This window comes from Rhinopithecus bieti, unplaced genomic scaffold (assembly GCF_001698545.2).
Source record: "Rhinopithecus bieti isolate Rb0 unplaced genomic scaffold, ASM169854v2 scaffold_28990, whole genome shotgun sequence".
NCBI classification, from domain to species: domain Eukaryota; kingdom Metazoa; phylum Chordata; class Mammalia; order Primates; family Cercopithecidae; genus Rhinopithecus; species Rhinopithecus bieti.
Window position 1 is genome coordinate 155,355 of NW_016812602.1, and position 11,618 is coordinate 166,972.

General features: G+C 38.5%; 1 protein-coding gene across 1 annotated transcript in view; it reads left to right on the top strand.

Moving 5' to 3' along the window:
* LOC108545119 (UV radiation resistance-associated gene protein-like) overlaps positions 1–10,264 on the top strand; it is a 78,641-nt gene extending 68,377 nt beyond the window's left edge. The window contains exons 5-6 of the mRNA XM_017896608.1: positions 6,442–6,516; positions 10,241–10,264. Of these exons, the coding sequence (XP_017752097.1) occupies positions 6,442–6,516; positions 10,241–10,264 (99 nt within the window). The remainder of the gene's footprint in view (positions 1–6,441; positions 6,517–10,240) is intronic.
* The last annotated feature ends 1,354 nt before the right edge of the window (positions 10,265–11,618 follow it).

Consider the following 11,618-nt stretch of genomic DNA (forward strand, 5'->3'; position numbering starts at 1 on the left):
AAAAAATTAGCTGGGCGCAGTGGCACGTGCCTGTAATCCCAGGTACTCAGGAGGCTGAGGTGGGAGAATTGCTTGAACCCGGGAGGTGGAGGTTGTAATGAGCCAACATGGTGCCACTGCACCCCAGCCTGGGTGACAGAGCGAGACTCTGTCTCAAAAAAAAAAACAAAAACTAAAACTGAAAATCTAAAAAAAAACGAAAAATCTCTGTGCTCATTTTGCTTACCATACTTTTGATTTTTAAATTTTTTACCTGTAGTCACCGTGTTGTAGTCTCTTAAACTTATTCCTCCTATTTAACTGAAATTTTGTATCCTTTGACCAGCATCTTGCCAAGCCTCCTTCCCTCCATGCAGCTTCTGCTAACCACCTTTCTGCTCTCTATGAGTTCAACTTTTTTAGATTCCAGAGACAAGTGAGTCATGGTCTTAACATTTTTTAAATTTTGTGTCCTATAGTGACCAGAACAGTGCATATAATATATATGTTTTTTTAAACTACATTCTAAACTACAATTTAAACATTTAAAACAAATATTTTTATTTTTTTCCTGTTTTAGGGATTATCTTAATTAAAACTTAGAAAATAACGACTTTTGGTTTAGGCCAGGGCCTTTGTTTTCTCTTTTGCTACCAGGTACTTGTTGCCTTTAGACTAACAAACCAGATCCCTGCACTGGGGTATATACGCTATCTTCCCACATGCCATACTTGACTCTCTGTGGATAGACTCTGATATTAAGTACTTGTTTCTCTTCTATCTGAAAGTATCTACATTTCGTGGAGGATGGTGCTTCTTAACATTGTGGTTGCAGGGCTCTAGGCTTGAAGGGCTTTTTTGGTCAGCGAAGATGGGCTTCATCATGTTTTCCAAGTCACACGTTCCTTCGGTGGTGGTCTTATTGACATACCCAGCTGAGCTTATATCTAACCCGCCCTAATTTCAGAGAGTTGGCATTCAGGTATCTTCGTATAAAGTTAGTTATGCTTGAGTAACAGAGACCAAAAAAAAGAAAAAAGGAAAGAAAAAACACTTTGGGAAGCCGAGGCGGGCGGATCATGAGGTCAGGAGATCGAGACTGCCCTGGCTAACACAGTGAAACCTCGTCTCTACTAAAAATGCAAAAAAATTAGCCAGGCGTGGTGGTGGGCGCCTGTAGTCCCAGCTGCTCCGGGGGCTGAGGCAGGAGAATGGTGTGAACCTGGGAGGCGGAGTTTTCAGTGAGCCGAGATTGCGCCACTGCACTCCATCCTGGGCGACAGAGTGAGACTCCATCTCAAAACAAAAACAAAAACAAAAAAAACATGTTTCTTAAAGCCAGATAGAAACTTAAGATCATTGTAGAAAGTCAAAACTTATCTATAAAATAGCTATAACAAGTAACATACTGCTAATAATAAGATTAGAGTTATAAAGTTTTGGAGGAACATGAGGCTAAGACATTTTAGGATAATAGCCAGAATCAGTTAGGTTCATTGATAGATCATATACTTTCTACCAGGTGTTGTTCTTTGTGTTAAGGATCCAGAGATTTGTAGGACAAGGTTCTTAGACCTGGTGTACTGATGATTGATGAATACCTTCATAGAGAGCTGTGAGAGTGGTATGAGGAAGAGATATTTAGACCAGCTTGTATAGAATCAGGGATTAAGGACTTCTGAATAAAGTATTTTTTTTAAGTTAGGTTTATTGAGGTACAATTTACATGTCATAAAATTCACCCTTTTGAAAGTGTGCAATTCATTAAATTTGAAAAATGGATAGAGTTGAGTAACCACTACCATAATAAATAAAGCTACTATGAATATTTAAATATAGGTCTTTGTGTTTCTTTTGGGTAAGTCTCCAGGAATGGAATTGATGGGTCTAATGGTAAGTGTATGTTGAAATTTATAAGAAATTGCCAGTTTTCCAAAGTGACTATAATATCCTGCATTCCCATCAGCAATGTATAATAGTTCTATTTATTTCACATCTTTACTAGCACTTGTGATTGTAGTCTTTGTAATTTTAACCATTCTAATGGGTTTGAGGTGGTATCTCATTGTAGTTTTAATTTGAATTTTCCTAATGACAAAATTAAATTGAGCCTTGTAAGCAAAAAAAGTCTATTTGAGATCAGTCTCTCTCTCTTTGTGTGAAGTATTTGTTCAGATCTGTTGCTCATTTTTAATTAGGTTGTTTGAATTATTGAGTTGTAAAGTTCTTTATGTATTCTGGATATAAATCAGTCCTTTATAAGATATGTTTTTTCCAATACTTTCTACCAGTTTGTGGCTTATCTTTTCATTTTTTAATGCTGGTAAAGTCCACTATGTCAATTTTTGCTATTGTGTTGCGTGCTTTTTGTGTCTTGTCTTTGCCTAACCCAAGGTCACAAATACCTTTTCCTTTGTTTTCTTTTGTAAGTTTTCTTCTAGAAGTTTTACAGTTTTCGGTTTTACATTTACATCAATAATCCATTTTGAATTTTATATGTAAAGTGCAAGGTTCATTGTTTTGCAAATGGATGAACAATTGTTCCTGTACTCTTTGTTGCAAAGGCAATTGTTTCTCCATTGAATTACCTTGTCATCTTTGTTGAAAATCAGTAGTTGAGAATCATTTGTGTGGTTCTGTTTCTGGACTCTCTGTTCTGTTTCACTGATCTGTATTTCTGTCCTAATGCCAATACCAAATTGTCTTGATTACTGTAGTTTTAAAATGTGTCTAGAATTCAGTCAGTGAGTTCTCCAACTTTGTTCTGTTTTCAAAAATTTTCTGGCTATTCTAGGTCTTTGGCTTTTCCATATATACTTTAGAACAGTTTGTCAATTTCTATAAAAATCCTGTGATTTTGATAGATGTTGAATCTGAGAAAATTTGGGGAGATTAACATCTTAATAGTATTGAGTCTTTCAGTCTATAGATATGATATGTCTCTCCATTTGTAAAAATTTTCTTTGGTTTCATGCATCAGTGTTTTGTAGTTTTCAGCATACAGATCTTGCACATACTTTGTTAGATTTGTACCTATAGATTTTTTGCTAATTTAAGTGGTATTTCTTTTTTAATATTTCTGTTTTCAATTTTTTTACTAGTATATGTAGAAATATATATCTCTGTACTGAGCTTGTATTCTACACCCTTGTTAAACTCAAAAATGAAATCTGGTACTTTTTTTGGTAGATTTTTTGTAGATTGCTTACATGGGTCATGTATCATCCTAACTTTTGTATTACGGAAGAAATTCTTGTGCTTAGTTTTGGTGGTTAGAACTTTGTATTAATAACAACAGCAGTTGTTAGTGTTTGGATATCTTTTTACATACATACAATGACCTGGAGCTTTTTGAAGATCATGTGAGCAAGTATTGTTCTCTTTCTCAGTATTTAAGAAAACAAGCTCAGAAAGATTAAGTGATTTGCCAAAGATCACACAGTGTTTGGTGGATTTAGGCCATTAGTTGTTTCATTGCTCAGACTGTATGTATTACTCATTTCACTAATCTTAGCAGCTGTCTTAAAAAGTATGCTGTTTTTCATAAGATATCAAAATATGAGGTTGTGGTTAAGTTCTAAATTCTATAGTTTCCATATTAGGATTCTAACACAATTATTGTTAGGCCATTAACTTATAATTGATAAGTAAAGGATAGTACACATTACGCTTATTAGCATAATTTAACAGTTCTGATATGTACACAGTAGTGTGCAATATGCAATATGATATCGCCAGTTTTGTTAAGCATGTTTGTTAGGAACAAAGGGATCTTTCTGAACTTTATGGTTGCCTGATTCCTAATACATTATTAGATTTTTTAATCAATGATTTTTACCTCTAATATCCAAAAATACTTTCACATCTTCTTATCTCATTTTGTTTTTATGACCCTTGTGCAAGATAGGGCAGGAAGTGTTTTCTGGTGTTTGGCTGATGAAGGAATTAAAGTATACACCATTAACATTGCTAAACTACTATATGTTGGGTAGCGTGCAGGGTATCAGGGCTGTAAAACAAGTCAGAGTTCATTTCTCTGAAGAGCTCCTTATGAAACAGAGTTGGAATTAGAACTCAGGTTACTTACTTTTTAGCCCCATATCTTTTCAAGTAGTAGTACTATATTGTTTCTTATTTTTCAACAAACTATTTTAATGCCCGTCTTCATGAAGTTTACACTTTGAGAACTTCACCTTCATGTTAGATTTGTTTCTCCCCATACTCTCCCCATCCCTTTCTTTAAGTGTGTATTTTTATTTTCTTCTAATTTTCTTTGTGGACAATTTGGACAATTTAGAAAAGCACAGTAAAGAGAATTAAAAATTACACATAATTCTTCTGCCCAGCTGTAACTATTGTTAAAGTTTTGGTGAATATAATTTTAATCTTTTTTTTCCCCAGGTATATATGTGTAAAAATGTTTTATGTTTATAAAATTTCAGGATCCTTCTAATCTTGAGACTGCTTCCATAATGTTTTCTGTTTTCTAAGATGAAAAACTCCTTGAGATTGATTTACAGTTTTTATTTTAAGTTTATGATTGCAGACTCATCTTTTGGTATTGTGTTCAGTTCAGTGAATGATGTGGATAAACAGGGAGTATGTGATTAATTTTGCTTTCACGATAGAGGTAGGAGATATGGAAGTCAGGGAAATGTTCACAGGAATTTTCTGCTGCTGGCTTTGACTGTTTTCCATCTCTAGGTAGAGAAAGGAGAGATTCTATTCTGGTAGTCCTTCTTGTCTTTCCCCCACTTGAACTTTCACTTAAAACCTTCAGGGCAGAAGAATTTTATTTAATTGTTTTGCCACAACTCTTTCTGATGAATTAACTAAATCTATTTATATATTTCATAGTTGGACACTTTATACTACTTCGAGTTTTTTTTTTAATCTGAGTTCCTTAATTTTTTATTTTTTTTATTATTTATTTATTTATTTATTTTTTGAGACGGAGTCTCGCTCTGTCGCCTAGGCTGGAGTGCAGTGGTGTGATCTCGGCTCACTGCAACCTCCGCCTTCCAGGTTCAAACAATTCTGCTTCACTCAGCCTCCCTAAGTAGCTGGAATAACACATGTGCACTGCGGCGCCCAGCTAATTTATTTTTCTTTTCTTTTTCCTTTTTTTTTTTGAGACAAGGTCTTGCTTGGTCGTCCAGGCTGGAGTGCAGTGGCGCGATCTTGGCTCACTGCAAGCTCCGCCTCCCGGGTTCACGCCATTCTCCTGCCTCAGCCTCCCGAGTATCTGGGACTTCAGGCACCCGCCACCACATCCGGCTAATTTTTTGTATTTTTAGTAGAGATGGGGTTCCACCGCGTTAACCAGGATGATCTCCAGCTCCTGACCTCGTGGTCCGCCCACCTTGGCCTCCCAAAGTGCTGGGATTACAGGTGTGAGCCACCGCGCCTGGCTCCAAGTTTTGTATTTTTAGTAGAAACATGGTTTCGCCATATTGGCCAGACTGGTCTCATTTCTGACCTCAAGTGATCCGCCCGCCTCCGCCTTCCGAAGTGCTGGGATTACAGGCGTGAGTCACCGGAGCCTGGCCTCAGTTCCTTAATTTTTACAGTTTTATTCCTTCCACCTTTTAAATGAAGTTTAATTTGGGATGCACTGACTGAAGCTCACCTCGTCTGAAATAGAGTGGTTTGCAGACAATAATAAAAGAGAGTGGTTTAGGGATTGGATGCTATTGCCTTTAAAAAAATTGTCTTTTTGAAAATCGAATATATTAATCTTTTATGTTTGTTCTAAGGCTTCATTTTTTTTCTTCTTTTTAAGACGAGGTTGTGCTCCCTCACCTGTGCTGGAGTGCAGTGGTGTGATCATGGCTCACTGAAGCCTTGACAGCCCAGGCTCCAGCAGTCTTCCCACCTCAGCCTCCCGAGTAGCTGGGACCACAGGCGTGCACCATCACGCCCGGCTAATATTTTTTATTGTTATTGTTATTTGTAGAGAAGAGGTCTTGCTATGTTGCCCAGGCTGGTCTTGAACTCCTGAGCTTAAGCTATCTATCTGCCCATGTCTGTCTCCCAAAGTGCTGGGAATATAGACCTGAGCTATGGTGCCAAGCCTAGGCTTCATATTTTAAAAATTACTTTTAGACTTAATGAATTGTGTTTTCTTTGGGTTCAGAGAGTGTAGAATATGCATCTGAATGCCCTATTGTTCAGGAATAGCCATTCTATAACAACCTCAGGAAATGTTTGTGAAAGATATGTGAGTGATGGTGCCTGTGATGGCATGTGATAGTTTTGCAAGGCCTTTGACTAAAGCAGGAAATGCTGAATTGATCTCCTGATCTTTTGAATAGTGATTGGTTTTCTGCTGGTATGTTTAGATGTAGTCAGCCTGTTTCTCAGTATTGAAGTAGATCCTGTTATAACTGTCATTCTCTGGTTATATTAAAACATGATTGGAATAAAATAACAAATACTGACGGTATTTTTCTCCCCTCTTAGATTCATGCCCGAAACCAAAATGAAATAATTTTTGGGCTGAATGACGGCTACTATGGTGCTCCATTTGAACATAAGGTGAGAGGATCCTTCTGATGTTATGAATTTTGTTCAGTGCAGGTGTGCCTTGCAGGTGTACAGGGTAGATATAATCCTGAAAAGCTCTGTGTAAATAGAATCATGCTTTAAATTTATTGCTTAGTGTGGCTTAAGGTGAATCTTTTTAATGTGAAAACTCATTCTGTAAGGCACATAACCATCCAGTCCATCTATTCTAAATCCAGATTATATTAATTTTCTAAAGGAAATCTGGAACTAGCTGTTTTCTCTTATTCTACATAATTCTTTGGGGGTTAAGAAAGGATGGCAAATTTTGATCAAATGCAATACAGTTTTATTAAATGTTTCAGATCTCTCATAACTTTCAATACATTTAAGAAACTATGAATCAGCTTGTTTTATAGTCAGCATTATCTCTACATCTAAAAGTTATTAGAGAAAGGAAAAGGAAGTGAATTCATATTTACCAAGTACCTACTATCTATGGTACTGTGCCAGCTGATTCTTGTCCTTTTCCCCAGTTAATACTGGCCAAAACCAATGTGGTATGTTTTGTCCTTTCCATTTTATAGTTAAGGAAAAAGGTTGTTTGAGATGAACTTCATAGGTTCATCCATCTAGCTGAGCTGAAATTTCAGGCTGCCTGCCTCTAAAGCCTGTGCTTTTTCTATTCTACTATGGTGTTCTACTTAGCAACCCTGTGCATTATTTGCTCTTAGTGATCATGTTGCTTCATAGCTCTTGGTTGTCTGAAATGCTATTGCTTAGAGTACTTCATTTTTTTCAACAACATTTTGTTGAGTGCCTGCTGTATGTCAGCCGCTGTACTGTACTCCGAGTGCTAAGAACACAGTGGTGAGCAAATGGATAATTTCCTGTTGTTGTGGAATATATGGAGGAGGCAAACACTGATACAGTAATCTAACAGATAAACATGTAAACACAAATGGTGGTAAATGCTATATAAGCATATAAGGAGGGCCTAACCTATTCTAAGGGCTCAAGAAAGGTCTTCTTGGGGACTTGACTTTTAAAGCTACGTTCCAGATGATGATTAGAAGTGAACTGTGTAAAGGGAGTAGGGGCTGAATAGAGAGAATATTTCAGGCAGTGGAGGTTAATGTGTTGGAAGACGATGAAATAGAAGGGAACATGGTGAGTTTTAGGGACTAAAGGAAGGTCAGAGCAATGAAGGGAGAGTGATATCCGATGGGGCGGGAGAGCTAGGCAGGGACCACAGCACACAGAACTTTTAAAGGATTTTACCCTAAGAACAGGGTCTGTGTGAAAGGATTTTTAGCACAGCAGTGATATTACCAGATTTACGTTTCAATAATTTCATTCTGATTGTAGAAGAGGCAAGAATATTTGTGGGAGATCAGTAAGGAGGATCTTACAGTGTATCAGATAAGAGATGTGATGCTTTGAAACAGGATGACAGCAGAACAGAGAGAAGATAGATTTAAGAAAGTTTTAGTAGATAAAATTATTAGGACTTGCTGATGATTTGAATTTAAGGCATAAGAAAAAGGAGGTGTCATGGATGACTTTTGGGTTTCTGGCTTAGATGAAGTAACTGGATGGAAAAAGGTGTCAGGCACTGAGAAAACTAAGAGACACTGGAGGAAAACCAGGTTTGGTGGAGGCAGATTGTGAGTTGATATTTGATCCTGTGGAGTTTGAGATGCCTTTGAGACGTCCATGTGTAGATGGAAGTAGGCATTTGGATATATGAGTCTGAAATTCAGAGGAGAGGACTGGGTTAGAAATATTTATGTGGGGCCAATGACAAACAGTCATTGAAGTCGTGAGTGGGGATAAGATGGGCTAGGAACAGGCAGTACTGTAGGAAGAAAGGGGGCTAGGTGCCCGAGCCTGGAAGACCTCCAGCTTTTAAAGGCCACATAGACAAGGGGGCACCAGAAAAGATAGAAGAAGTGGTCCAAGGTAAAGAGAGCAAAGTTTTCTGTAGAATCTCAAAGTCCAAAGAAAGAAAGGGTTTTGTTGTTGTTGTTGTTGTTATTGTTATTGTTTGTCTTTTTGCTTGTTTTTTAAGAGGAGAGAGTGATCAAATAGGAGGACCAAAAATTGCCCACTGGATTTACCAAAATGGAAGTTATTCAGGTGACTTCTTCAAAATTCAGTTCAAACTCTGATAGACAATTTTCTTTATTTCAAAGCTCTCCTCTTCTAAGCATCAACATGCTATGTATACCTTTGACATAGGATATACCACTTTGCAACTAGGCTTGTCTTTCTTCTTTTCTAGTCTGTAAGGTTTTGAAGGACAGATTTCTATACATAATATTGAATTCCCAGCATCTCCCACAGTTCTTGGGGTATGCAGTTTGCTTAGTAAAAGTGTTTGTGATTTAATGAAATAATTATGGGACTACTACTGCTGCTGTTCATAATATCTCATGTATAGGGTTAGCTGTTCTAATACTGTTGCAGCATTAAGTTCCTCCTGCAACTGGTATAACTCACCTTTTAGGACAATATCTGGCACATATAATAATAATATTAATAGCTAAAATGTATTGAGCATCACTGTATGTCAAACACTGTAAGAGCTTCACATTTATTATTGTATTTAGTCCCCCAAGAACCTTATAGCCAAATCCTCAGAGCTGTTGAGGATTTGAGTAAGCCAATAACTAATACCCCTTTCTTCTTCTCCTGAGTTTGGAGCAAGTTCAGAAGTAGGTGATAGTCTGTAATCCCAGTGGATTTTGGGAGGCTGAGCTGGGAGGATCACTTGAGCTCAGGAGTTCAAGACCAGTCTGGGCAACATAGCGAGACCTCGTCTGTACTAAAATTCAAACAAAAAATTAGTCAGGTGTGGTGACATGTGTCTGTAGTCCTAGCAACTTGAGGGGCTGAGGCGGGAGGATTGCTTGAGACCAGGATGTTGATGATGCAGTGAGCCCTGATGGTGCCACCGCGCTCCAGCCTGGGCAACAGATGAGACCCTGTCTCGGCGGCGGGGGCGGGGGCGGCGGGAAGGATAGGTGATAGATAAATGGAGATCAGAACATTGGCTTTATTATTAATAAAACTGATGGACAAGTGTGGTTTAAATTCTGTGACTGACAGTTTTGCTATGACTAAAAGTGCTTGTCGATTCCTTCTATATACTTCTGCCTGGACTGAACCTCCCCCACAAAATAACGAAACAAATGAAACCAAAGTCTTCCTCTTACAAGAACAAAGCCTGAGCCTCCAAGCCAGAAGCGCAGTTTGTATGCATGGTTAGATAGGTTGTTTCTGATTGCAGATAACCTAGAAAGAATTAAGCCAGTCACGCATAGGTCCATCTCTGAAGGCCAGCTGTCAGATCAGTCATCTGCTGGTCCTGGAGAGGAGTGAGTGGAGGACAAAGAGAAGCTGCAATTGCTCTTTTCATGACCTTTTCTCCTGAGAAATGGAGTGGGGCATTTGTCTCCTGTGTAGGAACATGGGAATGCAGAGTAAGTGTTTCTCTGTAACAGGAATAGTAGCTAGTATTTAGTGAGCACTTCTGTGCTTGCACTATTCTAAACGCTTTACACATTTTACCTTATTTAAACCTCACACTTGGCCTTTCATAGAAGAGGATGCTGGTACAGAGAACTTAAGTAACCGTCCCCAAATTACACAGCTCCCTAAGTAGCAGAGCTGCGATTCAAAAGCAGATGGTCAGTGCATGCTTATTGAATATATGATCGTAATAAGTGGTGTACTTTCCCCTATTGTCCTTCAGTTAGTGAGCTTTGTTAATGGGTAAGTTCAGCAGATCTTGGCTCCCTTTACCAGCTTTCAAATGAACACCTGACGTGTAGACTGAACCTTAAAAAACCTTTTTTGCCTTTTTTAACAAAGCTGCAAGCAGAGTTTCCAGTCAAGATGACATTGTCAGTGTACACTTTGAGACCTTCCTTAGCACCAAACAAAAAGCAAGGATTGATGAAATCAGAGAAATGTAAAAGAAATATTCCTGGCCGGGTGTGGTGAGTCACACCTGTAATCTCAGCACTTTGGGAGGCCGAGACAGGTGGATCACAAGCTCAGGCATTCACGACCATCCTGGCCAACATGGCAAAACCCCATCTCTACTGAAAACACAAAAATTAGCCAGGCATGGTGGCGGGCGCCTGTAATCCCAGCTACTCTGAGGCTGCAGCAGGAGAATTGCTTGAACCCAGGAGGTGGAGGTTGCAGTGAGCCGAGATCATGCCACTGCACTCCAGCCTGGGTGACAGAGGAAGACTCCATCTCAAAAAAAAAAAAAAAAAAAAGAAAAAAGAAAAAAAAAGAAGAAATATTTCTTCCTAAAACAAACAAGAAACCAAGGCAATAAACATCTCCTGAACAGAAATGTAATAGAAACACAAAGAAGTGGGAAAAAGCAGAAGACTCGGGCCTTCTGGCCGTGCTGCCCAGAAGTAGACAGAAAGATGGGCTTCTCAGGGCAAAAATGAGCACAAAAAGCTGAGTGGGGCTCTCCCTATTACAAAAGGGGCCGAGAAAAGACAGCTTAGAGAAACTGCAGAACTTTAAGAATAATCCTAAAAGGGGAAATTTGAAAAGCTACCAGCGAGAAAGGAAATACTATTACTTACGAATTAGGCTGATGGCAGACTTCTCATCAACAACAGTAGGTGCCAGAAGAAATATGTCTTCAATGCGCTATTAATTATTAATTCTGTTTCTAGTAAACTTTTAGTCAAGAGTGAGCGTAATTTGAGACCAGCTAGGGCACCATAATGAAATACTATCTCTATAAAATTAAAAAAAAAAAAAAAAATTAGCCAGGCATGGCACATGCCTATAGTCTAAGCTGTTTGGGAGGCTGAGGTGGAAGGATTGTTTGAGCCAGGAATTCAAGGCTGCAGTGAGCTCTGATCGCACCACTACACTCTAGCCTATGTGACAGAAAAAAAAAAAAAAAAGTGAGGGTGAGAGAGAGAGCATTTTATTGACTGATTGAGACAGAGTCTCACTCTGTTGCCCAGTCCCACCTCAGAGTAGCAGGGATTATAGGTGTGAACCGCTGCACCTGGCAGGGATAGTTTTAAATGCATAAAGATTGAGAGTTTACTTCCCACAGACCCTTTACCCATGCTGAATGATGCAAATAG